The sequence below is a fragment of the Cutaneotrichosporon oleaginosum genome (genome assembly GCF_008065305.1).
Source record: "Cutaneotrichosporon oleaginosum strain ATCC 20508 chromosome Unknown ATCC20508_contig01, whole genome shotgun sequence".
Classification (NCBI taxonomy): domain Eukaryota; kingdom Fungi; phylum Basidiomycota; class Tremellomycetes; order Trichosporonales; family Trichosporonaceae; genus Cutaneotrichosporon; species Cutaneotrichosporon oleaginosum.
In genome coordinates, this window is record NW_027072170.1 from 2,300,788 (window position 1) to 2,328,095 (window position 27,308).

Sequence of the window (27,308 nt, forward strand, 5' to 3'; positions counted from 1 at the left end):
CCCTCTCTCCCAGCTGGCTCTCGCCCTCCTTCTGTCCGCTTACGCAGCCAAACCGCCTGACTCTCGACGTACGCAGCGCGTGCGCTCGTCGACGATGGTCAACCCCATCCGTGTCGATATGCCACCTTCCCCCCTCTCCCCTCGGCGGCGGGGTGGAAGCAGCTTCAAGACATCCCACTTTGGGGAGACACACATCCACTCGCGCGGAATAGCGCACACACCGCTGACGGCGACTCGCAAGCTTCCCAGCGACCCGAGTCCTGAGACATCGAGGCGGAGTAGCGTGGCCGGGCCGCCAGTGGGGCTGTCGAGCACCGCAGACCGCACCACGCTTAGCCTGTACACGTACACGCCGAACGTCAGCGTGGCCGCAGCTGCTGCTCAGAACAACAGCCTGTTGCCCGCCCCCGCGGCCAACCTTGCTTCATCACGAATTCAATTCAGCTACGCGAGTTTGCCTTGGCCAGTGAAGGCCGGCGATTACCTCGAGATTCGACGAGTCCCCGGCGGAGCACCGCGTGCAGGTCCACCACTGCGCACCGGGGATGGAGAAGCCGTGGAGGGCGTCAAGCCAAACAAAGGGCGCGACGGATATGTCTTCCAGGTCCGCGAGGACATGCCTTCCGTTCCCCTCAATCAGATCCTGGTGCCGAACTCTGTCGCCAACGCGTACCGCCTCCAACATCGGCAGGACGTCGAAGTGCTCAAAATCTCGGACCCTGCCAGCGCTAACATTGACTTCATCGAGCTCCACTTCTCGCAGTATGTTGGACGTGCGGACATGTGGCGACTTGGCATGAGCCTCGAGAATACGACCGTGCACGTGGGCGAGAAGGTGACGCTTGCTGGCGGTGCGGTGCGCGCCGATATCCAGGGAATCTGGCGTGGTCGTCACCGGTACTCAAGCGGTATCGTCACATCCAAGACGAAGACGATCTATCGATCCAAGAGTGCGCAGACATACATCTTCATTTCTATTTGCCAAGAGACGTACGAGTTTGACGAGGACGGCGAGCAATATTATGAGAAGATCCTGCATGGTACGTTGGGGGAATCCGAGGGCGTCATGGGCTGACCGTCCAGGCTTCCTTCCCGAGCTGTTCCAGCGGTGGACTGCTATAGGTGCATCCCACCTCGTGACACTGGTGCTGTTTGCCCGCGCGTTCTACGATGATGAGGACGTCAAGTACATGGAGAAGAACGAAGCCTGCCTTGGGCTCATGAAGGACTTCCGCGGGCGATGGTGCAAGGATTTCTACCGCGTGGTGATGGACTTCGAGCGCCGTTCCGACTGGCTTACGGCATTGCCAGAGGTCAAGCGCGCTATCCAGCGGGCGGAGCGAGAGGTGTTTCTCGAGTTCAACCTCGGCCAGATGGCAGGCAAGGGCCACGACGGCGAGTGCAAGCGAGTGATAGGTTGGTGGAGCTATGCGTTTGAGGCGCCGATCCTTGAGGCTATCAATCTGGCCCTCAACCCATATGACGAGCACTACATTGACCGCGACTTGTCGCGTACCGGTTTATCACTTATGATCCTCACGCCGGGCACCGGGCATTTCTCGGTAGACAAGAATCTTCTCCGAATGACAACGGAGCGCATGATCGACCACGGAATAGCCCTCGATCTTGTGTGCATGACCAAGATGCCGCTGCACTCCGTGCCGCTGTTTAGTTACATGAGCGAGCGGCCCAAGCGAACAATGGACGATGGCGGCGAGATCATCAAGAACAAGCCTGCCACCCCCGATCCCCTGTATTACGACGCACCTCAGGTGTCGGACCGCGACATGGCGGAATGCTACTCGCTCGCATTCTGGGTGTACTGCTCATACTACAGCAAGACGCACGACAAGCCATTCCGCAGAGACCGCTTCGTCCCCCGTTGCAAGATGTACGAGATCCAGATGCTAGGCATTTTGGACCACAACCTGACAACCGTGATTGTGCCCATGCTCGACTGGGACGAGTCGCACTCGGTGGACAAAAAGGAGCTCACACCGGAGGACCGGCGGATCATGCACGACGAGTACGATGCGAGCCTCTTCTCAAGCGGCAAACTTGAGTGGGGCAAAGAAGCTCTCTCTCCGCCAAGCACAACACGCTCCGGTGTCAGCACCTCCTTGGGAACGAGTTACCAGTCTAGCAAGCTGCACAGGGACGAGAGCAAAGGATCGACACCCAACCGGCCCACTGGCTCGAGGACAGGCAGCAGGGAGCGCATTGCGCGCGAGTCTCGCGAGTCTTTGTTGTCCAAGCGTCTTTCCCCTGCTGTCGAGGAGCCTTACAACCACACCTCCCTCCCAGACATTACTGCCGAGGACATGCCGGACGTGCCGCATGCGCGAGCCGCACCGGTGCCTACGCCGGGACCGCGATCAGACCGACGCCGACCGTCAAACGAGCAGACTCCGCTGGCGCGCCAGATGCGCATTGCGAGCATGACGTCCATCGACACGTCGCCGTCCCAGAGCGTTATCTCGCTCCCATCCGGCGCTTCCACGCCGAAAGGTACGCCAGCCAAGAGGCTCAAGAATCAAAGCAGCCGCGGGTCCTTCGCCTCCCGCTTTGCAAGCACGTGGCTTTTCGGCTCCTTCAGTTCTCGAGCGTCGCCGTCCAAGGCGACCGCAGCGACCGAAACCGTTGAGCGACAGGATGTCTCGGCATCACGCATCGACGTTGGCAACGGCAGTCTGCCGTCATCGCCGGCGCTGAAGAAGCCCAATCTTCCGCTGCCCGCCTCTCCTGCCCTCGCCCCCTCTCCGCTTCCCATCAACGACCCGGTACCCCGAGAGCGGCCGTATCTGGCCCCCTCGCCAGCCAAACCCAAGCCTGTGCCCCAGCGTCCTACTCAGCCGCTTCCCATCCTCTCGGCCGCCGGCGGACGTCTATTTGATGATGAGCATCCCATTGCTCGCTCCGTGCCCCGCTCCATGCCTCGATCCATCCCGCGCTCAATGCACAACTCTCTCCGTTTGGGCCGATCATTGGATGACTCGTGGCGGAACAAGACGAACGCAGCCTTCGGTCGTACAGGCCAACACCGCACCATCAACCCATGCAACCCTCGCGAGCGTTTCGTTGATGGTGGCATCGAAGGGGGGCACGGGCGGCGGTGGCAGCACGTTCGCCCACGGATGAGCGCCGGCAAGCAGCACGTCGTGAAGTGGCGCAGCTTGTGCGCGCCAGCGTGTTTGCCCCTCACGACCGACTTCATGCCCACCCCTGAGGAGATATCGACGTATTACGAGGCGCACAGCTACGACATTGCCTGTTTCCCGGACCAGGTGTCGTTCCTGATTCGCACTGATGCCGCGGCAATGAATCTTCCGCTGGCTGTGATGCGTGAGATGGCCAGTCAGCGCCTCTCGCAGAATTTCCAGTTTATCGTCCTCCCTCACAACACTGTGCTCACGGAAGAGGCACAGAGCGCAACAAGTCTTGCCTTCAAGAATTTGTTGTTGGCGGACAGCACGACGGCGGGTCTCCGCGTGGGCGGGGCCTCCGAGGTGCTCAAGGACGCTAACGGTGCAATTTACCTTTCCTGGTCGAACCATATCCATCGCCTCACATTCGACCCCCAGAAGCAGAGCGTCACAGTTCAGCGCTTCGTACGCAAGATCCGACACTCGACGAGGCCGCACGCCTACAAAGCCCTCGTCTGGCCATACCAGCACGCCGGGTTCGAGGAGGCCACGGCCATGTTCCGGTATCCCAACATCGATGCCAAGCTCAACTTCAACTACCTCGACCGCCTCATCGCGGGAGAGGAGGACCGCCTGCAGTCGAACTTACGCTTCTGGCGGGCGCGCTATCTCTTGATCCCCTCGGGGCGCGAGCCAACCTCTGTCGCTGGGCTGATGCCCAGAGGCAGTCAGGGTGAGGAGTACAACACAAGCGAGATCCTGATAACCGGCGCGGTCAAACTGCTCGAGCTCATGGGCAAGTACCAGTGGAAGGGACCGGGCGAGAAGCCGACGCCTCTCCGGCTCCTCGCGACGACTTTTGACCCGTCCACTTGTGTGCTCGATGAGGGACTGTTGGGAGAACTGGAGCGTTTGACGAGTGGCAAGGAGAAGATCGAGACCGGCCACACTCTCGAGGGCATGACACTGCCTGCACTCGCAGACATGATGAACCGTCCCAATAACGGATTGATTATTCGCGATCGATACTGGGGCTGTGAGTCACACAACAGACCACAGCTGACAACAGTCAAGGTGCACGAGGACTCGTTCACGGGCGATCAATTCTGCCAATGGCTGATTGCGTCGTTCTCGGACGTGCAGACGCGCGAACAGGCGGTCGAGTGGGGCCAGTCGCTGCTGGAGAAAGGCCTATTTGAGCACGTGAATGGCACGCATACGTTCCAGGACACGATGTTCTTCTATCGTTTGAGTTCGCAGTACGACAAGGACGTCAAGGGCCGCGCAGCCAAGAGCTGGTTCAGCAAGGCGCCCGTTCCTCGCGCGCCTGATGCGCCCAGTGGCCCCGGCACGTCCCCGGTGGCGCGCGCTTCTTTGAAGCTTACGGACAAACCGGCCAAAAAGAAGAAGGTCAAGATGTCCCAGAGCATAGTCATTGACTTGGATCCCCACCGCAAGTCAGACCGGGCCGAGGTGGCCATGCTCCATGCGGACATCATCCACAACAGTCGTAACGCGTTCCACTTCGAGCTTAACTGGCTTGGTGTGACTGCCGGCTTGCTGGACGACCTACGCTTCAAGTGCTCCACTCTGGCGGAGCGGTACGGCCTACGCTTCGTCGAGGCGCCTGTCGAGCAGATCAAGGACGTCAGCTCAAAATGTGCCTTCCGCGCGCCATTACAGATCCGCCTCGCTCTTGCACCACCCATCTACCCGGACCTGCATCTGCGGTTGGCCGAGAGTACAGGCCCGGCGCAATGCGCCCAGTTTTTCGAGTATGCGATCCTCACGCAGAAGTTCGGCTTCGTCCTCGATGTTGAGGCCAGCGATCGGTACCCCGAGACGATAGAGGCCGACTACGCGTACCGCTCCAAAACCAAGTTCGAGTACTCGCAGTTTGTGCACCGGTCCGGTCTCGCGCTCGTGCAGTGCCTCGGCAAAGAGGAAGGATTCCTGTGGGTTGACAATCGACCCTTCATCTCCGCCCCGACGAGGGGCCGGAGCCAGTCCGCGCAGGGCGACCAGGGCATCACGCCCATGGCGAGCAAACAGGAGCAAGCGAAGGCTCTGCGCTTAGATTTCATGGCTTTCTGCGCGGACCGCAGCGCCCTCCTGAAGTTCTACAACGAAGTGACCCCTCCTCTGCCCCTCGAGGTCGCGCTCACCGCGCACTCGGTTGACCTCTCCAAGCAGGAGGGCGATGTTACACCGCCGGACGCGTGGGCCGGTGGGTTCTGAGAGGGGGCGCGCTTATACAGGCTGAATAATTCTAGTTTCTAGTAGAGCAGAGCAGTAGTGTACATCAATGTAAATAACGCAGTCGACTTGTACCGTAAACATGGCCCCGGCAATGGCATTCTTCCGGAGCGGCATGTGCACAGGTGAGGTCGCCACACGGGTCGTCCGGAAATTGCAGGTACTGGGAATGATTGCGCTTGGCTCAATCAATCGTGAGAGTCATGCCTTGCGCGAGGGGAGGGAGAGCGCGAGTCAGAGTATCGCCGACGAGGTGGGGGTGAAAGAGATTCACGCCTGCGAGGGGAAGGAGGAAGGGAATCGCGCCGGCGCGGAGGTGGGGAGGGGGAGTCGCGAGAACGAGCAAGAGGCGAGTTCAGACGACGCGGCGGAGGAGTAGGGGAGTCACGACGACGAACGGGGGGAGAACGGGAACCCCGGCGGCGCGGTGACTTCTCCTGCGAAGCCCGTGTCGGCTCCTCGTCGTCAGAAGGGTATCGGCCGCGCGGGGTACGCTCCTCCCTTGGACGCGATGGGCTCGCCGAGCGCCGGTGGATAGGCGGAGTGCGGGACACGCTCCGGCCGCGGCTGGGCTCACTGTCGCTCTCTGAGGTGTACCGACGACGACGGCGGGGCTCCTCGTCGCTCTCGCTGTCGCTGGGACTTCGGCGTCTGGCGTCAGCATTGGCTCTCCCATGCAAGCCTCACCTTCTCTTGGCACGCTTTGCGGCGCGCCGCGCCTCACGCTCCTCCAGCGCCCGCAGTCGGGCCCGCTCCTCCTGCTTCGCCTTCAAGATCCGGTCGGCCAGGCCGTCACGGGACCGGAACTCGTCCGGCAGCTCCACGCTGGGTTGGTCGCGCCCCCCACCGGCTGGGAGACCGGCACCAGTGCGCAGCTGTTTCGTCCGCGAAGGACGGGCAACGTAGGGACGCGATCCGGTGCACTCGTAAGTGAAGTGGCCGGTCTTGAGGCATTTCTGGGATTAGCGGAGTCAACAAACCACGGCATGTGGAGCAAAGGGGCAGATGGGGCAAATGTTTGGGAAGCAAATAAATGGTGAGCAGGCTAAGAGCCATAGATAAAATAGCAAGTACCGCGCAGGATCCGTTGACGACTCCACCGCAACCTGCACGCCCTCGCCAGCATTGAGCCGACGACATCGCCGAGTAGGGAAAGAATGGCATTGTGACTCACTTGGCAGCGCGTACTCGACGTCGCGCGGTTTGCGGTGAGCTGCTTGGGTGCACCGCGGTTGAACATTGCGGTAGGTGGAGATGAATGAGTTATGGAAACAAGTCGATGATGGTCGTCGATCGAGGACTGTTGAGCGGAGCTCGGCAAATGTGGAGGTATCTAACTTGAGTGAAATAGCGGAAGTAAAAAAACCAAATCTCAAAATATGCCGTGCCTGCGACATTAGAAGATCGCTCAAAGCCATAAGGAATGTGGAGGACTTGACGTGTGTGTACCCTCAGAGTGCGCTTGGGAGTGTGGCGATTACTGCCACACCCGCTGGACTCAGCCCCATCCCCTCGCCGTCTGCCCCGATGTCTCGGCCTCCGTCAGCGCCTCCTTCCTGTCATCGTCAAGCCGAAAATTGTCCTCGGGGCAGGTGATTAATGCAGCCTTGCCCAGTTCCTGTATCGCGGTTCGCCTGGAGCCAGGCACGGGTGTCCCAGTTTGATGAGGGCAGCCTGACAAGAAGATGCAAGGCTCCCAAGTCATTCAGACAAGTCCCGAGGTCATTGTAACACCTTCGCTTGTTTGCTTTGCTGTAGAGTATCCAGGAAGAGGGTCCACCCACTCCTTAGCCATGACCCGAGATGGGGAACCACGGGTGAAGGCCGCGACCATGTGCCTGCTTGTTCCTTGGGGTACCTGTTTGACGTGCCAATACCTGCAGATTCATGTTCTAAACCTCTGTGACTGTGCTGTGCCTTCAACCCAACGCAGAAGCTCACTTGCTGGGCTCTCCTATCAATATCAATGGGGGTCTCCACCCCCGTTCTCAGCGGTCAATCCGATACCTTGGCCGGATCCAAGGCCAAGGTGGGGGGCAATCACAGTTTCAGCACATGTCAGCGGGCCTCAGCGCGTCGTGTGTGTGATCGGAGGCTAGTAGGATTGTGGGAATTGATCTATTGTGAAGGGACGGATGATTATGAGAGTCAATTGGCAGCGTTCCCCAGGTGCTCGAGCCCGTGGTACCGTGCCACGGCACTGTGCCGTGTTTCGTGGCGTTTCAAGGCTACAGATGGTCACACCTTGTCGTGCTATCCACAAAGCAACGTCACAAGCACCGGGCATGCTAAAAGATTAGACATAAGACATATATGTCGAGGAAGTGCTTAAGACGCCCCACCACAATGTCGATGAGGCTCATCCCCCAACAACACTCATACGCCTTCTTCAGTACAATGTTGGCCAACTCGAACGCGGATAACTCGGGCAGCGCCACTAGCGCTGGCGGAAAACTCGGGGTCAACGGAATCAAGGTCCATGAGGGCGACGGGTACGCGACCCAGCCGAGCGTCGATGAACTGCGTCCTAATGAACATCTTTCCGACGAGGAGCGCCTGCGGATGCTCGGATACGACGTCACACTCGGCCGGCCTCTTGGGTTCTGGAGCAGCTGCGGCATGAACATCTGCCACCTATCATTCATTTACGAGTCTGTAAAATTCGTTTCGCTGTATGCGCACGAAGGTCCACCAGTCTTCGTAGGTTTTGCACATGCCGTACTGATACAGATCATCGGGTTTCCTCTCGTCGCGTGCCTCTACCTCTGCCTGATCGGAGTGTTCGCAGAGCTCGTCTCCAGCTTCCCCGTGGCTGGTGGCATGGCCACCTGGGCGTGGCAGTGCGCCCGCCACGGTCTCGGCGGTGAGCGATACTGGGGCTGGCTGGTGGGGGGTTTACGCTCGCCATGCACCTCGGCAAGATTGTGTCGTACCTTTTCGGCGTCACATCCAGCCTCACCATCATCTACTACTCGGCGGACCCAAAAACACCAAAGACCGAAGTCGACGGTATAGGCTACGTTCCGACCGACCCAAAGGACTGGTGGGAGCCCGTGTTTTACATTGCGATTATCTGCCTTGTGGCACTGCTGTGGGTTATTCGTGCCACGCGCAAGAGTTCATTTTGGGTCTTCGCTGGCGCCTTCAACATCGCAATGATGGTTGTTGTGTACGCTCTGATCATTGCCTGCGGTGCAAAACTTCGTTCATCACCCAGCGCTAAAGCTGATATCCGCCGTCTGAACCGGGGTTTCCCCCGAAAGGCAATGTTGCCCTTCTCCATGACCCGCATGACGTTCATGGCGCTCCCGCTGGCTGTCATGGCCGTCGACACTCCAGCCCAGTAAGTTTCAGCGCAAGCTACGCTGACACTAGCATGGCGGAGGAGACACGCGACCCATCCCGGACAGTCCCTCGCGTGCTCTGGTACACTTGCCTGTTCCACTACATCAATATCTACTTGATTGTCACACTCTACATTGTCGTCGTCACTCCCTGGGCACAAGGCGACTATATGCTCTCCCCTCTTGTAGGCCGACTTCGTTATGCTCGCCGCTAACTCCAGGTCCCGATGGGAGCTATATTGGGGTCGGAGCAAGGTATCGGAGGTGCGCTGGGAATAATCAGTTCGCTCCTTGCGATTACTCAAGTCCTCGCGTCAGTAGTCGCCACCTCGCGATTCATTTTCGCCCTCGCCCGCGATCGCGCCATTCCCCTTTCTAGGCTTCTTGTCAAGACCGACAAGCGTAAGGAACCATGGGTGGCTATGGTGGCCCTTGTAGCCTCTCTGCTTCTCAGCACAATGTGCTGGCTCGTAAACAAGACGCACTACAATGGCCTACTGCAGACGTTCAATTATTATTTCGTCAACTTCCTCTACGTGAGTCCTGCGCTGGACCCGCTGATCTCAAGATCATACCACTGATTCTTTATGTTTTATCACGCCTTGACCTGAGCCTTATTGGGCGCGAGACATTCTCGCTGGGAAGGCTCAGCCGCCCATGCGCGTGGATCACCATCCTCTGGCTCGCTCTGGGCACAGTTCAAGGAAGCATGCCCGGGACTGTATCCAACGGCAGCGCTGAGTTCTTCGATGGCGGTGAGTGCGCATATATAGGCAGCGTTGACCCAAGACGCGAGCAAGGCGGTCCTGTCCTACCTCCCCATGGTTTTCGGTGGCATGCTGGTGGTCATGCTCGCGACGTGGTTCCTGTACGGTACGTTTGCGCCTCCGGCTCAACTCTGACCCTAGGCCGGCGCCACTACGTCGGCCCGATCCGAACTCTCACGCTATGGACAACGGGCCAAGACATAGACCTGAGGACCATCGACGGTTCCAACCGGCACGACGATGCTCTGCAGCAAATTGCAGCCCGCAAGACGGGCCGGGGCTCAACGAGTGGCAGCGGCAATAACGACCACGACGGTCCGCGTGCTGACAGCCACAACCAATTTCATCAGTCGAGTGAGCCCAACACCGGCGGAGTTTCCGCCATTCCTGAGAGTGGCACCTTCCCGGAGTTTACTAGCGTCGAGTTCACTGACGACGAGACGCTGGCACCCCGCGCGAGTCGGCGCACGCGGATTGAGCGATCGTCTGCCATGGGCGGGCGGCCTTCGCAATAATCAAATTGCTGCTGGGCCAACTTGCAAATCCAACACTTCCTCGATGCAATGGAGATATGAGCAAGTCTTCCTACCTGTCGACAGCGGGGAAGAGTAGGAGCTCGAAGGATCAACAGCTCAACGGAGGTGCTGGATGACATGGACTGTGACTTCGATGACGTGTGGTTACACCTGAGTGGAGACAACCGATGAGTGCGAAATTCAATAGATGCACACGTCAGCGAAAATTGGCGCTAGCCGAATTGATGAACTCGGCAGCTCATGAAGTGGGGCAGTCACCTCCGACTACGGAAGTGTGTTGACGTGCTAGCATGGTTGCAACTCACTTTCTGGAGCTACGAGACATGCCAGGCCACACCACACACGGACTCGATCTAACACTCATCCCTCGCAGCGCTGACGTTTCGGTAACGGTCACCGTTCTTGTGGCAATGTTGGTGCAGTTATATGTGCACAGATGACGGAATCAAAGCCGCGTGTCTGGTTGTTTACACCTCCACCCGCGCCTCCACTTTCATGTCCATCCAAGGCCCCAATAAACCCAGTCTCCACACCTTCAGCCCGCCAGACTGCCACAACCACACCTGCATGTGCGGCACAGAACAGTTGAGGCTGTATGTGGGAGGTGTATCACTGGTATTGCTGGCTGATTTCACCAAAAGCAGCTATATATGGACGTCAGGACTGGCGCTAATGGCCACCGGCCGAACAGATATGCCACTTATCCAGCCCCCAGATTGGTTGACCCGCGTTTCATCCCATATCTTGCGCTACACTACTCGCAGAGCCTCAAGACTGTGCCACTGCATTTTTGGTCTGCACAATTGCCCCTCGGAGTGCTTATTTCTGCGCGTACATGTCCACCTGCCGTCCGACCAGCTCCGGGACACCGGGCGGCCCTACAGTGGGGCAAAACCAGCCGACCTGCCAACCCTTGTAATATCGCGTACGGTTGGCACGCATCACGCGTCGGACGCGAGTTGGTGCGCAGATGTCGCGGACAAGGTGCTTGCACCACCACCGAGCCCGCGTTGGACGCGTACGGTGTTGTGCATGGCGCTCGGTGATAGAGCTAACCTTGAAGGCGGATGAGCAGAGGACAACGCCGCGGCGTTATAACCCCGAGAGAGGAATCGCCTCTCCACCACCGCCAGCGAAGGTCATGCATTCCAGTTTTGGTGGTGTTGTGAGCAAAGAGGTTGTGCGGAGCGACCCCAACACTGAATGATGCTGAGGCTGAAGCTGGATGGCGTGGACGCCCGGTTTGTGGACGAGCAGGCTCTGACGAAAATCGGGACCACAGGATCACGTGCCAGGATCAACCTTCACACTGATCCGATGATCTACCAGCATGAACTTCATGCATGCACTTTATTTGATGGCGAGGTCATGAAGAACATATGCATTGATCTGTATCCCAAAGATGAAGACCTCAAGTGATGTGGTTGGCGTGCTATGAAGGATTGAAGATGATCGGGGTGTCGGATGTTTGGCATGACCCCCCCGTCGCCTCACATATACAAGCGACCCTCATCCATCATCTCCTCTTCTTCCCCCCACTCGCCCAACAATCCTCGACTTGCGTTAACTTCCACCTTGACCTCGTGAGTAGCCCTCGCCACTCGCTGGGTATCGCCTCTCGGCGACCCCGCGAGACCCCCAAAGCATGCAGTGCACGGAGCTGACGCCTCTTCCCGCTTGGTCGCCGCCGCCGTGCCCAATGCCTCCTTGACGACCTGATCTTTGACCTCGTAGCACCCCCACCGATTCTGCCCAGCCCGTTCACAATGGTCGCCACCACCACAGCGAAGAAGGCCGCCGCGCCCCGCAAGCCAGCTGCTCACCCCACTTTCCTGGCGATGATCCAGGTAGGTTGTCCTCGTCTATCGCCCACGCCACCGGGAAGGGTTGAGTCCCACGCTCCACTTCAATTGGGTCTGCTTTGTGTGAACGACCCAAAGCCAACAGCGCGTTCTGAGATGCAACAGCGGGCAACTGTGTGCATGTTCGACGTCGGGCTACCTCCGCGAGGTGCATACGTGGCCATGTCAAGGCGGGCAGGTGGCGGCGTCACCACGGCTCTCACACTGCCCGCTGCACGCCCTCGCTCGCGGTTGGCCAGTTGAGTCAACCCAACCCCCGCCAACTTCCCGCACGCACCACGCCTCGTACCACCGCGAGAATCGGTATAGCGGTGGATGGGTCGGCCATCCACATGCATGTCGAGCCTCACTCTCGCCGCGTATATGCATGGCTGGAGGGCGGCCCCGCCTCGAATTGCCGATTCGGGTGATTTTGCCCCCGTCCAAGCTTGTCGCTTGATCATGCCACTCCGCCCGCCCGCCTCGTTCGGCACCACTAACGGACAGGAATGCATTCGTGCCAACCCGGAGGACGCCCGCTCTGGCGTGTCGCGGCCTACGATCAAGAAGTACCTTGCCACTCAGTACAAGCTTGACCTCTCTTCCGCTGCGAACGTAAACAACCTTTCGAACGCGATCAAGCGTGGTGCCGACACTGGTGTCCTCGTCCTTCCCAAGGGCATCGGCGGCAAGGTCAAGCTCGCTGCCAAGGTGCGTTTGATCATATTGGCGGTGCTAACATCCAGCCCAAGAAGGCCCCTGCTGCGCCTGCTGCCACGTCCACTGGCAAGGAGAATGTAGCCCCCAAGAAGGCCGCTGCACCTAAGAAGAAGGCTGTGTCTACCACCACCAAGAAGCCCTCTGCACCCAAGCCCGCAGCTGCGAAGAAGACCTCTACCGCTTCCGCAACCAAGAAGGCTCCAGCTGCGAAGAAGACGTCGGCACCGAAGAAGGCCCCTGCTGGTGAGTGCAGCCACCTCGAGCTGTCGCAAAGAAATTGAAGCTGACGTCCAGCCAAGGCTAAGGCCGCCCCGGCGAAGAAGGCTGCCGCACCGAAGAAGGCTGCTACCAAGGCCAAGGCCACCGCCGCCGCCAAGTAAGCGTCCTATGACCTTGCTGGGATCGGTATCCGGGCCTTCAGTGTGTGTACCATCATTGTAGAGCGACAGCCCCTTCCCACGTCTTCGCCGTCCCTCTTCTTACTTCGCCATCTTCGTTTTCGCTCTCCTTTGTAGCCCGGCGCTTGGCGCCCATAGTTATCGATGCAGCCTTCGTTAGTGTCGTGGTACCTAATGCACTGTGCGATGGATCTGAACCATGTTTTGCATGTAACGGCAGGTGGTGGCGCGGTGGCATGGAGCGACGACATGGTGGGGAAGAAGGATGATATGATGGTTTGCCGGGGGCATATTGGTTGGCGAGACTGCCTCATCCGGCCAGGTCCGGCTCGATCGGCACGCTGTCAGCCACAAGGGCGGTGCCACAAACATGCCGCCATCACTGCTCCAGCGCCAGGCCCCGGTATCTTGGCTCTGAGAGACACCGACCCGCTGGCCCGCTGGCCTCGGGCGGGGTGCGTGTGCGTGTGCGTGTGTTGTCGTCAGCCCACTGCCCACAGCCCACTCAGCTGTCGTCAGCCACGCAGCTCAGCTGAATGGCCTGCATGGCCTGCGGGATCAAGATCAAGATCAAGATCAATTGCAATCCCCGCTTCGTCATTTGATTGGCTGGCGGGCTGATCTAACGCAACATGCAAGATCGTCGTGTTCGGCAGACCTGCAGGGCCCAGGCACTTCTCGCACTGCGGCCTGCGCAACGAGAGCGGGGCGGGACAAGGTGTCTCCGCGCGCTCGACCGACTGATCCAGTTACTGATCCAGTCGGGCTTTGTCGGCCAGTCTCGAGCGGAAACATGGGCCTCCACTGCGCATTGTCTCATACTCTGCTCTCAAGCGGAGCGGTACACGGTCTAAGAGTACATACCAGACAGTCTACAATCACACCAACTCCTGCACCTGCGCGGGCATCTCGTCGATCTCTGTCTGTTAGCGTGTCCCGTGCGGGATGGGTGAACTCACGCGTCGAGTAGTACTGCTCGATGTCTCGCAGGATGCGCACGTCCTCGACAGTGACAAAGTTGATGGCGACACCCTTGCGCCCGAAGCGGCCAGAACGACCGATACGGTGAAGGTAGTTCTCACGGCTCGACGGCAGGTCGTAGTTGATAACAAGCGAAACCTGCTGCACGTCGATACCACGCGCCCACACGTCTGTGGTGATGAGCACGCGCGACTGGCCGCCGCGGAATTCAGCCATAATGGCATCGCGTTCCTTCTGCACCATCTCGCCGTGCATCGATGACACAGTGAAGTTGGCCTCGCGCATCTTCTCGGTCAGCCAGTCGACCTTGCGACGCGTGTTGCAGAAGATGACCGCCTGTGTAATGGTGAGGCTGGAGGTTAGTCACGAGGAACTGTGCAGCGAGCTCACGTGTCGTAGAGGTCGCAGAGCGTGTCAAACTTCCAGTCCTCCTTCTCCACAGCGACGAAGAACTGCTTGATGCCCTCGAGGGTCAGCTCGTCACGCTTGACGAGGATGCGGATGGGCTCGGTCATGAACTTGGTCGTCATCTCGAGCACGTCGTGAGGGAGCGTCGCCGAGACAATGACGACCTGCGTCGCAGGCGGGAGGTAGCGGTAGATGTCGTAAATCTGGTCCTTGAAACCCTTGTTGAGCAACTCGTCTGACTCGTCAAGGATAAGCATCTTGATGTCCTTGGTGCGGAGATTGCGGCGGCGGATCATGTCGAACACACGACCCGGCGTGCCGCTGACGACCTGCTGCCCAGCCTCGAGCTTGCGAATGTCCTCGCCGACGCTAGTTCCACCAATGCAGGCGTGGCATGAGACGTTCATGTAGTCGCCGAGGGCGAGGACAACGGTCTGAATCTGCACGGCCAATTCACGTGTGGGCGAAAGAACGAGGACCTGCGTCTCGCGGATGTTCAAGTCGAGCGACTGGAGCGCCGAGATCGCGAAAGTCGCCGTCTTACCGGTACCAGACTGGGCCTGAGCGATCACATCGCGTCCGCGGATGATGGGGATGATCGCGCGCTGCTGGATTGCCGAGGGCTTCTCGAAGTCTTTCATCAGTTCTGAAAGCAGCGTTCAGCCTCACTGTATGCGTAAACGCCACGGAGAAGGTCTTCACGGAGGTTGAGTGCTTCAACTGTAGTTCGGCGTCAGCAAATGTCTCCGGCGCAAGATGTAGTGCGCAACTCACAAGTAGGGGCCTGTATTCGAGAGGAGCAAAAGCGCAGTGTCAATACACGCTCTCACCCCTCTCGACTGCGCTGCCCGCCTCGGCAGCTTGAGGTACGTACGACAGTGACTGATTCGGACGACTCGAACACGAGCTTGTCATCTCCGCTATCCGTAAGCTCATTCTCCCATCAGCCTGCCACTCACGCATTGAGCTGCACAGCGCGCACGCGTGTCAGTACCGCGTCGGATCTGCCAGGCGAGCTGCTTACCGCCATTTTGGAAGTTGTTATTGTTGTTGTTGGTGGCGATGGATGCGAGACTTCACTCAACGACGTGCACTCTGAAACTCGCAATGCTGGGTGGCAACTAATCCCGAATCTCCGCTCGCGTGGCATGGCGACAGACCTCCACCGATTCTTTCAGCGTCCGCCGCTGAATACCGCAACAACAACCACTCATCCCACCATGGACTCGGTCATCGAGACGCAGCGCGCATGCCACGAGGAGATCGAGCGGTATGAGCAGGCGCTCGCGGACGTGCTTATGCAGCAGCCTATCGGGGTGAGTACCCCTCGCGGCGGAGCTAACAGCAGCAACGCAACCTGACACGAAGAGACCGCAAGGCGGCTGAGATCCTCGCGCGCCTCGGCGAGCTGCGGCACAACCTGGCGGTGCTATACGAGGACGCGCCTGGATTGCGGCCTGCTGAGCTTGCCGCGCTTTCCGCGCCGCCCCCAGGTGAAGGTGTCGACGAGCTCGCCGAATTCTACACCCGCTTTGAGAAGGTCAAGGACTTTCACCGCAAGAACCAGGGGCTGAACGCGCGCGCGCTCATCACCGCGATCGACGAAATGGTGAACTCGGACGGGTTGCAGACCATTGAGGTTGAAGGCGAAGAGGAGCCCGTCATCATCGATCCCCTCGACTCGGTGTTTAGCGGTGAGGAGGTGTACGGCCGCCATCTCGACCTGTACGAGGCGCACGCGCAGTTCCTCAACCTCAAGGGCTCAACGCGTCTTTCGTACATCGGCTACCTTGACATGCTCAAGTCGGGCCGAGTTGAGCGCACGCTGGATGTGCGGGAAAAGAGCCACGCAGCGTACTTGCAGTGAGCCCACGACGATCGTGAAGGAGCTAACAACAGGTACGTCCAGACGCTCTACTCGTACCTCACGTCGTTCTTCGAGCGGGCACTGCCGCTGATCGACATAGAGAAGAAGCTGAAGGAGGAGGAGGAGGCCTTCGACAAGGCTTGGGCTGCCGGCGAGGTCAAGGGGTGGGACGAGGGGAAGAAGGCGGAGTCCACAGGGAGTGGTGGGATCTGGTGTCCCTACTGTGCAAAGTCGTACGCTAAGCAGACGGTGTACGACGCGCACCTCTCCTCGGCGAAGCACAAAAAGAAGGAGGCGGCTGGCGTAAAGGTCGAGCAGGGCAATGCGCCCGCCTCCTCCTCAACGCAGGAGACCACGAGGGATAAGCTGCGGCCTGCGGCGCGCCTCACGTGGCTTGTGTGCGCGCTCCTCGTGTTCCCACCGATCCCAGAGAAGATCACCGCTTCCCGCGGAGAAGTGGAGCGGCGCGCGGCGTTGACGGCGCGTGAGCGCGAGGCCGAGCTCGATGACACGGAGGAGGCACCGCCCATCGTGCTCCCTCCACCAGGAGAGGAGGAGGACGATGAGGATGACGCACGTGTCTACAACCCCCTCAACCTTCCGCTTGGTTGGGACGGTAAACCCATCCCGTTCTGGCTGTACAAGCTGCACGGTCTCGGCGTCGAGTTCAAGTGCGAGATCTGCTCGGACCACGTGTATATGGGTCGCAAGGCGTTTGACCGACACTTCCAGGAGAGCCGACACGCCTTCGGAATGCGCGCGCTTGGCCTTCCCAACACACGCCACTTCCACGAGATCACTAAGATCGCCGACGCCCTTGCCCTCGCGGAGAAGCTCAAGGCCGAGGGCCGCGCCGAGCTCAGTGCCATGGACAAGGCGGAGGAGTTTGAAGACGACGAGGGCAACGTCTACGACAAGAAGACGTACGAGGATCTCAAGCGCCAGGGCTTGTTGTAGAGTATGACACTAGTAGATTGCATTAGACTGCAAGACATGCATATGTTACCCCCATCTACGCCTTCAATCTACACTTCACCTCTAGGCGGGCACCTCCCAGTTGCGCACGCACCCGTCAGCGCCGGCGCTGACGACACGCGTCTCGTCCTCCCAGGCCACGCCGCTGACACCCCCTGGGTGGGCGTTCTTGATAGCTACGTTGCGCAGCACCTTTTCGGGGTTCCAGACGTAGATGCTCTCGTCGGCACCGCCAGATGCGAGGCGCTTGCCCGAGGGCGAGAATGCGAGGCTTGCAACGCGGCCAGTGTGAAATGTCCACCGGCTGGTGACGAGGACTTTATTGGCCTTCGCGTCGATGAGGACAATGCGTCCGGCGGCATCGCCGGCGGCGAGGAGCCCGCCGTCAGGCGAGAATGCGAGCGAGAGCACGTCACCCTTGTTGTCCTCGAAGGACGCAACCTCGCTAAGCGACGAGCCGGAGGCGCGCGAGATCGTCACTTTCTTCCCCGAGCCTGTGGCAACAAGGTCGCCATGGGCCGCGACAGCGGTGCACGCGGCGCCAACGACGGAAGCAGAGCCGCCAGTCGAGATCTCGAGGCCAGCTGGCGAAGCGATATACACGGCCTGGGGCGTCGCCGCAACGCCGGCCGGCTGCGCCTTGGTCGGCACGGAGCTAGAGGCGAACTGCTGGCCTGAGATGGTTGAAACCTTGTCGTCCCACCCAGCTGTCCAGACTTTACCAGCGCCATCGGACGCCATCGCCGCGACAAGAGCAGTGTGGCCCGCACCCTCCACGTCGGAGCACTCGCCCTCACGCTCGCCAAGCGAGGCGCCCAGCGCAAAGCTTTTGACCGTCCCGTCGAACGAGCCAGTGTAGAACGTCTGCGAGTTGCCGCTGGGCGCCAGTGCGCTCGACGTGATGGCCTTGGTTGGCCCGTAGAGCTTGCGCCACGTCTTGCCTTCACGCACGTCAAACACGTTCAGCGTGCCGCTCAGCGACACACTGGCAATGGTGTTGGGGTTAGCCCACACGACACCATTCTGCTGAGCCTCGACGGCCGATCCGACAGACCATGTCTGCTTGACCTGTGCTGCAGACGCGTCCCAAATTGCCACAACTCCGTCCGCGCCAGCAGTAACCAGGTGCGACGAGTCAGGAGCCCACGACAGAGCCATCTGCTGTCAGCGGACAAGAAGGGAGCCAAACTCACCAGACTGCGCGAGGCATCGGGAGCATCCGCTTCGGTTTTGGTCTCGCCAGTCTTGCCATCGTAAAGGAAGAGCTTGCCGTCCGAGCCAACGGACGCGAACACGTCACCGTTGGGGGAAAAGCCCACGTCGCGCACAAATCTGGTGTGCGTCTGAATGATCCGGTCGTATTTGAACGGCACAGCGGTGTGGAACACGATCGAGTTGTCGTCCGAGCCGCTGACTGCGCGGAACGGTCGCTGCTGACGAATGCTAAGGGAGGTGATGGGCTGGAGTTAGTGTGTGTGCGGGATGGAAGCACTGTCGGATAACTGAGAGTGCAATGGGGGGCTGTGCGGCTGCGCAGGCGCAGGCGCAGTGCTCACCTTCGAGTGCCCAGTGATCTCACCGCAAGAGCTACCCGAGTCGACGAAGAAGGCGGCACCGAACTTGTCCTTGCCCTCGCCACCAACGATGAGGCGCTTGCTCTCCGAGTCCCATGCCAGATCATTGATGCGGCCAGCGATGGGACGGGCAGCGATCTTGAGGATGTTCTCGGCCGGGTTGGTCGTGTCCCACACGCGCACGTTGCCGGCCACATCACCCGAGGCGATGTAGAATCCTGAAGGGGAGAAACGGGCGACAGTCGCCGTCTGAGTATGCTCTGCTCGATTAGTACAGTCTTCGGAGTCGAGAGGGCAAAACACCACGTCCCGATGGCAAAAACCACCAAGCAGGGGCGCTGTGCAGCCGTTACTCACGGGTATATGCGTGCGCGCTCGAAGGGTTGTTAAGATCGCGGATCTTACATGAGCTCACCGAATCTCGTGGGTACTCACGATCACGGCGCGACCATTCGTGTACACAATCTTCTCGCCCTTGGGGTCTGCGCTAAGCTTGGTGCTTTCGCCGCGCGCAGTGGCAGGATTGCATGGGTACAGCTTTCCTTCTGTCAGCTAAGACATGAGCTTGAGCAGCTTACCAGTCTTGTAGCTCATTGCTGTTCGAGGAGTAGAGGTGGAGGGCAAGGTGGACGTGTCAAGACAGCACTCGGAGAAGTGGTGACGCAACACCTCCACCTCCGGCATCTTTGGGCGTTTGCATGAAACGACGTGGTTCTTGCGCAAAACGCCTCTGCCAGATGCATCCCATACAACATGCCCCTGTCTATCTACGCGTCCAATTTTGGCGCAAGCCCATTCGCCTCAGACGCACCCAGCTTGCTCTCCACAAACTCCATGATCTCAGGTAGCGCTGAGACCAAGACTTCGACGACCTTGGATTTTCGCACTGTCCTCAACTGTCCACCGATACGTCGGTGCAGGCGCTCTTCCCCAAGCAGTGGGTGGATGTGCGGCAAGTAGATTTGACAAACGTCTCTAAACCACACGCGACGACCCTCGTTTGTCGGATCTGGGCGCACAATCGAGTGCATGCCAGCGACCTGCACGATTGCCTTGACCTTCGACTGCACATCTGCCGTTAGATGAATGAAGTCAGCTCAGCTGCTCACCCCTGTGATTGACGAGTTCCATGATTGCCCCGCACGCTGTGCCATGCCCGATGAGCACAATGTTCTGGGCCTCCGACAATCTATCGGTTAGCTTTCCTCTGGCCACAGGAAAGATGTCGCTCACTCCACGTAGTTATCCCACAGGTAGCGCATTAGCTGGCCATCCATCTTGTCCCCGCTGTTCGACACCATACGAGGTCCTTTTGCGAACTGCAGCCGAAGAGTGCGCAGCACGTTGATGTCGAGAATATTCCACCCCTTGCCGCGTACCCAGTCCACAATCACGTCCGACGTGTCGAGCAGGTAGCTGTTGGCAAGATTGACATCGATCGATGCCACGCCTTCCGTCTCCACTCGCAAATTGCCGAAGTCGTGCGCGAAGATGACCAGAGTGCGGGGCTCGGAATCGTACAACTCCATATTGACAAGGACTTGGTTGCTAAACGCGTCGTCGAGGTCCGTGTTGGCAAGCGGGATAGGAAATAGCTTGTGCTTAGTGTACATGTGCTGGAGCCGATGCTGCTTGAGGAGGTCGGGTACAGATGTTACGAAGTTGCCCTCCTCTTTGCCAATTTCTGGTGGTGCCAATGATGCCGCGTTGATGTTTTTCCAGTATTTTGACTGAACTTTGGCAACCTCGTACATGACCTCAGTGGCCAGCTCGGATGCCTGCACGACACCGATCTCCGCAGGAGTCTCGCCGAGTAAAACCTGGGCGACGGCTAAAGAGGAGTCAGAGATGGCACGAAGATTATACCCTCCCTTGCGCGTCAGCGTCGGCAAACTGTGCTCCTCACTTCCAAAGCGACGACGACCTTCCCTCCGGCGAGTGCGCACAGCATGTGAGTCATGTGGCCGTACCCAGCGGGCGTGACGTTACAGCAGCCCAGCTGATCCCCGTCTGCCGCATCGAACCCGGCAGAAACTATTCGTTAGATATGGTCTCTGGGCCTGGCACCTCACTGATTACAAGGTCTGGCGCAAACTCATACGCGATAGGCATCACAATTTTCTGGAAGGCGTAAATGTAGTCACCATCGCCAAAGCCTGGGCCAGGCCAGGGAATGTTGACGGACTTGCCCTCGCCCGCGCCTTCGCCAACCATGTCAAGCGCTCCGAAGTCGCTGGAGGGGTAGAACCTGCCACCATCGTGACGGTGAATGGAGATGTACAGGACATCCGGGTCGTCCCAAAATGCGCGCTGCGTGCCGTTGCCATGGTGTACGTCCCAGTCGAGAATGAGGACCTTCCTCGCCAAGCCCTGACGCTGCACTTCGCGCGTCGCGACGGCAACATTGTTGAAGAAACAGAAGCCCATGTGCTCCGTCGGTTCAGCGTGGTGGCCCGGCGGGCGCACAATGGCGAAGGCGTTCCGCACCTCACCCTCGCAGACTGAGCGGCAAGCCTGAATGACACCACCACACGAGAGGCGCGCGCAATGACCTGTTTCTCGACACACGTAGAGCGACAAATGATCGTAGTAACTCTTCGTCTCCTGGATATATTCATCCGTGAATGCTGAGGTGAGTACCGCCCAGTCGATTAGTAGCTCACTCTCAGTCCCCTGCACTTTCATCCAGTGATCATCAGAGTGAACGAGGCGGATTTGCTCGCGCTGTGCTTCCACAAAGTCTAGCCGCTTCATCCGTCGAATCAGTCCCTGCTGCTTGAGACGGTTGAAGATACGCTTGATACGCATCGGCTCCTCCGGATGACCGTCGCCCAAGTCGTGAATGTCGTCCGTCGGTGTATACCCGTCGGCGCAGTGGAGCATCATGAGGGGGTCGAAGATGTAGCCAGTGCGCACCATACGCCCCTTCTCGACAACACTGTCGCTGTCGTTGTCGGGATCTTCAAAGAAGAGGGTGAGGTTGGGGTTGGCCACATTTACGAGCGGTGGTGTCGGCCGTGACAAATGCAGGCGCTGCAACGGGGACCCAGTGCCATTCGCCTGCGAGCCGCTGGCATCTGCATTGCCGTCATTTGCAACAGCGTTGGAGGGCTCAGCCGGCGCGTCAACATCCATGGCGTTGGAATCGACGGCTTCCTGGGCTGGGGGGAAGGCGGACGGCACGTTGCTCAAGTCCATCTTGCTGAGCTAGGCGTGCGCCCGCGAAATGGGCAGCCACGGAAGGAAAGTGACTGGTCCAGAAGACGCCCGAGAAGCTCTCGAGCAGCGTCTTGCTAAGGTTGTGCTTGTAAAGTGGATTAAAAGCGAAAGAGCGACTGACAAGGAAGACCACAACAATCGTACGTCGTCGATCTCAACGAGTAACATCTTGGAATGTGTGTGCTAAGTTTGCCTCCGCTAATGGCGGTTCGTAATGAGACATACGACTATGTAACCGTAATCATTCCGGCGATCCGGCGAAGCGCATGTCGCTGGATCATGACATCGTCAACTTGGGATCTCGCACTCTTCACCACCTCTCGCCCACCATGATTAACCGCCTTGGGCAGAGGATCAAGGAAAACTTCCACGAAACGACTCGGGACCTCTCCCTCCTCGCGGGTGGGAGCGGTTCCGGAGCGGCTGGCTACTTCGACGTCAGCGAGGACAAAGTAGTCGAGGTCTCCAAGCTGCTCGAGAGCCGCGCTGAGAGTGAGCGTCTCGAGGGCATGAAGCGCATCATTGCTGCCATGTCCAAGGGGCGCAACATGGAAGCCTTCTTCGCCCAGGTTGTCAAGCAGGTCGTCGCGAGCTCGATCGAAATCCGCAAGCTTGTCTACATCTACCTCTTGCGCTATGCGGCGACAAATTCGGACCTGCTGTTGCTCTCCATAAACACATTTCAGAAGGATTTGAGCGACCCGTCTCCGCTCATTCGGTCCATGTCATTGCGCGTGCTCACGTCCATGCGTCTGCCCGTCATCCAAGGTACGTGGATGCTACCTCGGACGCTGACGACAGGCATCGTTACCCTAGGGCTCAAGAAGCTCGTGAACGACCGGAATCCATGGGTGCGCAAGACGGTTGCGGGCGGCCTCGCTAAGGTCTACGAGTGAGTGTGCAACATGGCAGAGCTGACAGGAGAATGGACGCCAGCACGCAGCCCGAGCTCCTTCCTTTGCTGCAAACGCTTCTCGCCTCACCGTCACCGCTCACGCTCGGCGCGACTTTGACGGCCTTCACTGAGATCTGCCCAGACCGCTTGGATCTTCTGCACCCATACTACCGGCACATCTGCCGGTTGCTGGGCGATGCAGACGAGTGGGGACAAGTCGTGGCACTGGATGTGTTGATGCGGTACGCGCGCACGATGCTCGAGAAGCCGGAAGCGAGCGGGCAGGCGAACGGAAAGGAGTCGGACGACGAGTTCGCTGGTCTCGACATCGATCTTGCGATGCTGCTCGACCTCAGCAAACCGCTGCTGCGGAGTCGCAATGGCGCTGTTGTTATCGCCGCCGCAAAGATGTACTACAACCTCGCGCCGCCTGGGCACTCGTCTGTCGGCCAAGAGATCATTGTCGCGCCACTCCTCCGCCTTGCGGGGACCAGTGGTGCAGACACGGTCAGCGGGACCGAGATCTCAGTCGTGACTTGGGACGTCATCGCCAGCATGGCTGAAGAGCGTCCGTGGCTCTTCACCAGCCGCTTCGGCCACTTCTTCCTGCATACAGCTGACCCTGGGCCAGTCATGTCCGCCAAGCTTAGGGCTATGGTTTCAATGGTCGGTGAGGAGAACGCAACGACCGCTATTCGCGAGTTTAAGCAATACACCGCGCTGCCCGCCGACGGCGTGGCCGAAGAAGCCGTGCGTGCGATCGGACACTGCGTGAGATCGCAGCCAGCGGTCGCCGAGACGGGGCTGCGTTCTCTCATGCGCCTACTGAAAAGCACGAGAAGTGAGTCTACATACCTCAGCATGTGCTGCACTTACAGCAGGCGCCCTCGTTGCGCAGGCGGTTATCGTATTAAAGGGTGTGATACTGCAGGGCATAACGTCGCCAGAACGACTCGTCGCGCGCCTCGCTCGCCAGCTCGACAACATCACCAATGCCTCGGCTCGCGCGAGCGTGTTCTGGCTCGTGGGGCAGTACGCGGCTGATGACGGGTCAGACAACACTCTGGGGCTGAAGTGGGACGGCGTGGCACCTTGGGTACCAGACATACTGCGCAAAGGTTTCAAGGGGTTCACGGGCGAGGAAGCGCCGGCGAAGCTGCAAATTCTGACGCTCGCGGCCAAATTGATCGTGCTCTCACCCAACGCACCTAAGCTCGACCTCTTCTGCCAGTACCTCTTCACCCTTGCGCGGTGGGATGCGGACTATGATGTGCGCGACCGCGCGCGCTTCCTCGCAGCCCTTCTGCGCGGGGTGCGGGAGGTCGAGGGCGAGGGTGTGGACGAGGATGTCGGTGGGGTCACACTGCGCAGCGAACAGGCGCGCGTGGTTCTCCTTGGGAAGCGGGAAGTGACCCAGGACATCGTGGCTGAGCGTACGTTGCTCGTTTGTGCACAGGCTGACAGCAGCGAGCGAACTGGAGGTTGGCTCGATGAGCCGCGTTGCTCACCACAAGCTTGGCGGGTATGCGCCGCTCCCGGAGTGGACAGACGACCCGACAGATGCATCTCTGCGCGAGTCAGAGTATGAGCGGCCCAAGCCATCCTCGCCCCCGCGCTCCTTCGGTTCGCAGCCCAACCTCAGCTCGCATCCAAACTTTGGCTCTCAACCCTCCGCTGCCGCCGCAAATCTCGCAGCGCTGGCTGTGCCCCGTCGGTCAACGCCAGTTACCCCACTCGAGAGCTCGCCCGCCAGTTCTGTGCCTCACACAACGCGCGCCAAGTTCCGCGACCTGGACGATTTCCTCAACTCAGAGGGATCAGATGAGGGCAGTGAGGAAGAGACGGAGAGTGAAGAGGAGACGGTACTCGAGATTGGCGTCGCGGCGCAGCCGCGCCGCGACTTTGTTCCGGAGTACGACCCTGAGGAGTTTAAGGAGGACGAGGAGAGTTCTGACGAGACCAGCAGCGACGAAAGCGACGTAGAGGCGCCACTGTATCGCCGTTAGATTCATGTCATCACGCATATGCAGCAAACTATGGGCTGTTCTTGTGCTTGATCTCCTCGACGATGAGGCGCTTGTAGTCCGTGACGTCGCCATTGAACTTGTCGACGCGGCCGTTGGCGCACACATACAGCTGTGCGGCGACGGTGTGAATGAACGTCGAGTCGTGCGAGATGATAATGCATCCGCCCTTGAACGCGTTGACGGCGGCCGCAAGACCGTCGAGACCCTCTGCGTCGAGGTGGTTGGTCGGCTCGTCGAGAAGGAGGATGTGTGGGCGCGTAAACGCAAGCACGGCGAAGGCGACACGCGACTTCTGACCACCTGACAGCGTCTCCATCTTCTGCAAACCCGTCAGACCCGTAATGCCGAAGGCACCCAAGTGCGCGCGGTACTCTTGCTCCGTCTGGCCAGGGAACTTCTGCTGCAGGAACGCAACAGGCGACAGGGTGACGTCGAGCTGGTCCATGTGGTGCTGGGTGAAGTAACCGATGCGTACACGCGAGTTGATGTTCTGCGAGCCCTTGTTGGGCTGGATCACACCAGTGAGAAGCTTGATGAGCGTCGACTTGCCCGCACCGTTCGGGCCAATGACGGCGATACGGCTGTCCATCTGCACGTCGAAGTTGACGCCCTTGAGAATCTGCTTGTCCGGCGTGTATCCGAACTCGGCCTCGTCGAGCTGTAGCAATGGTGGCGAGATCTTCTCTGGCTCTGGGAACTTGAACTTCTCGCTCTGGTCCTCCTCCTCGGGCGGCTCGAGTTCGGGGAGCTTCTCCAGGATCTTGATACGCGACTGAGCCTGAGGTGCACGGTTGGCGTTGTAGCGCCATCGGTCGATGTACGCCTGCAGGTGCTGGCGGTACGCAAGCTGGGCCTCGTACTCCTTCTTCTGCTGGAGCGCGCGGTCCGTCTTGGTTGCGTGGAACTGTGAGAAGTTACCCTTGTAGTAGTCAAGACGCTGCGAGTGCTGGTGCACAATGTCGGTCGCGACGGCGTCGAGGAACGAGCGGTCGTGCGAGACGACGAGGATAGTACCGGGCCATGTCTGAAGGTAGTCTTCCAACCATGCGATGGCGTTGAGATCCAACATGTTGGACGGCTCGTCGAGCATGAGAAGGTCTGGTTTGACGAACAGCGCACGGGCGAGGGCGAGACGCATACGCCAACCACCGGAGAAAGAGCGCGTGGGCTTCTGCTGGTCGGCTTCGGAGAAACCGAGACCGGCGAGGAGGTGGGCGGCACGAGCGGGGCCAGTGTCGGCCTCCATGTCAATAAGGTTCTGCTGAATCTCGCCGAGACGGGCAGCGAGCTCGTCCTTCTCCCGCTCAGCCGCAATCTTGTCTCCCTCTGGCGCGTCACTTGGCACGGGGTTCTTCTCCATGTTCTCGAGCTTGGCATTGATCTCCTTCTCATCCGTGATGAGCTTGTGGCGCCAAACGTCGGCCTTGAGCACTGAGTCGATGGCCTTGGTGTCGTCGCCAATGATCTCTTGCTCCACATACAAGATGGAAATGTGCGTCGGAATCGCCACCTCACGAAGTGCGATGTGCCGCAGCAGCGTCGACTTACCCACACCGTTACGACCGATGAGACCGTAACGCCGTCCGTACGCCATGTTGAGCGTCGCGCCGCTGAGGATACGGTTGGAGGCGAAGCTGACGTCGATGTTCGTGAGGTGGATATCCTTGGACTTGCCCTTCGCTGCGCCGGACAGGTCGAGCGGGTTGACCTTCATGAACATCTCCTCGTAGCTCTGCTGCTGCTGCATCTTGTCGATGAGCTTTGAGCCCTCGTACAGCGAGCGCTTGCTGCGCTTCTCAAGCTTGGCCTTGAGCTTGGCCTCGGCCTTAGCGAGCTTGGTGAGGTCCACACGCGACGCCTGGCCCTTGTTGACCGAGTCAAGATCGACGCGCCCGCTCATCGCGATGGTAGCCGACATCTGCTGCGAGCGCATCTGCACCGAGCTCGCCAGCTTGGTCGCGGTTGCGGCCTTGCGGACGCGCTTGGAACTCTGGGAGTCGAGGTACTGCACAAGACGGTCCATAAAGTCGTTCAGCGCCTTGTTGTCGCTGCTCGATGGGCCCGCTTGAAGCATCCCGCGCGTCTGGTCGACAATGTCGTCCACGTCCTCGTCCACATCGTCCACCAGTCCGGCGATGTAATCGACGACCACCTCGTCCGTTCCGGGGAACGTCTTGCGCTTCCGTCAGCTCCGCAACGCTTGCCAACTCACAATGTCTGTCCTGAGAGCCGCCATTGTTGTGGCGATAGAGAGTAATGACAGCAGAGCACCACTGGTGGCGCGCAGACACTTTTGACGGATGAGCTGAAGACGGAAGCAAATTCGTTCAGTCCCAGCTCTCCGACTTTTTGGATGG

At 59.4% G+C, this 27,308-nt stretch overlaps 8 protein-coding genes across 8 annotated transcripts, besides 1 other annotated feature; 4 read left to right on the forward strand and 4 right to left on the reverse strand.

Annotated features, from left to right (window-relative positions):
- Window positions 1–94: 94 nt before the first annotated feature.
- Window positions 95–5,381, forward strand: COLE_00924 (uncharacterized protein; the record flags this gene model as incomplete). The annotated part of the gene is made up of 3 exons (XM_018423365.2): window positions 95–1,040; window positions 1,084–4,179; window positions 4,213–5,381. The coding sequence occupies 3 exons, from the start codon at window positions 95–97 to the stop codon at window positions 5,379–5,381; spliced, it is 5,211 nt and encodes a 1,736-aa protein (XP_018278299.2).
- An 810-nt stretch (window positions 5,382–6,191) lies between these two features.
- COLE_00925 (uncharacterized protein) lies at window positions 6,192–6,353 on the reverse strand (the record flags this gene model as incomplete). Its single annotated transcript, XM_018419996.2, has 1 exon — window positions 6,192–6,353. One exon carries the CDS (start codon window positions 6,351–6,353, stop codon window positions 6,192–6,194), a length of 162 nt encoding a protein of 53 aa, XP_018278300.2.
- Window positions 6,354–7,745: 1,392 nt separating this feature from the next.
- Window positions 7,746–9,988, forward strand: COLE_00926 (uncharacterized protein; the record flags this gene model as incomplete). The annotated part of the gene is made up of 9 exons (XM_018426721.2): window positions 7,746–8,099; window positions 8,130–8,285; window positions 8,321–8,742; window positions 8,775–8,928; window positions 8,965–9,279; window positions 9,312–9,498; window positions 9,533–9,616; window positions 9,652–9,864; window positions 9,951–9,988. The coding sequence occupies 9 exons, from the start codon at window positions 7,746–7,748 to the stop codon at window positions 9,986–9,988; spliced, it is 1,923 nt and encodes a 640-aa protein (XP_018278301.1).
- A 2,408-nt stretch (window positions 9,989–12,396) lies between these two features.
- Window positions 12,397–12,483: a sequence feature (Short protein (COLE_00927, TXT14734.1) was converted to a misc_feature.).
- A 3,131-nt stretch (window positions 12,484–15,614) lies between these two features.
- On the forward strand, window positions 15,615–17,218 carry COLE_00928 (uncharacterized protein; the record flags this gene model as incomplete). The annotated part of the gene is made up of 3 exons (XM_018425787.2): window positions 15,615–15,710; window positions 15,743–16,257; window positions 16,294–17,218. 3 exons carry the CDS (start codon window positions 15,615–15,617, stop codon window positions 17,216–17,218), a joined length of 1,536 nt encoding a protein of 511 aa, XP_018278304.1.
- An 81-nt stretch (window positions 17,219–17,299) lies between these two features.
- On the reverse strand, window positions 17,300–19,404 carry COLE_00929 (uncharacterized protein; the record flags this gene model as incomplete). The annotated part of the gene is made up of 6 exons (XM_018426183.2): window positions 17,300–18,394; window positions 18,430–18,696; window positions 18,793–19,070; window positions 19,168–19,210; window positions 19,246–19,352; window positions 19,389–19,404. 6 exons carry the CDS (start codon window positions 19,402–19,404, stop codon window positions 17,300–17,302), a joined length of 1,806 nt encoding a protein of 601 aa, XP_018278305.1.
- A 173-nt stretch (window positions 19,405–19,577) lies between these two features.
- COLE_00930 (uncharacterized protein) lies at window positions 19,578–22,008 on the reverse strand (the record flags this gene model as incomplete). The annotated part of the gene is made up of 6 exons (XM_018423367.2): window positions 19,578–19,882; window positions 19,920–19,999; window positions 20,044–20,681; window positions 20,717–20,844; window positions 20,883–21,437; window positions 21,474–22,008. The coding sequence occupies 6 exons, from the start codon at window positions 22,006–22,008 to the stop codon at window positions 19,578–19,580; spliced, it is 2,241 nt and encodes a 746-aa protein (XP_018278306.1).
- A 350-nt stretch (window positions 22,009–22,358) lies between these two features.
- Window positions 22,359–24,930, forward strand: COLE_00931 (uncharacterized protein; the record flags this gene model as incomplete). The annotated part of the gene is made up of 5 exons (XM_018423368.2): window positions 22,359–22,797; window positions 22,831–22,921; window positions 22,954–23,765; window positions 23,806–24,357; window positions 24,392–24,930. 5 exons carry the CDS (start codon window positions 22,359–22,361, stop codon window positions 24,928–24,930), a joined length of 2,433 nt encoding a protein of 810 aa, XP_018278307.1.
- A 28-nt stretch (window positions 24,931–24,958) lies between these two features.
- Window positions 24,959–27,187, reverse strand: COLE_00932 (uncharacterized protein; the record flags this gene model as incomplete). Its single annotated transcript, XM_018426722.2, has 2 exons — window positions 24,959–27,130; window positions 27,164–27,187. 2 exons carry the CDS (start codon window positions 27,185–27,187, stop codon window positions 24,959–24,961), a joined length of 2,196 nt encoding a protein of 731 aa, XP_018278308.1.
- Between the last annotated feature and the right edge of the window lie 121 nt (window positions 27,188–27,308).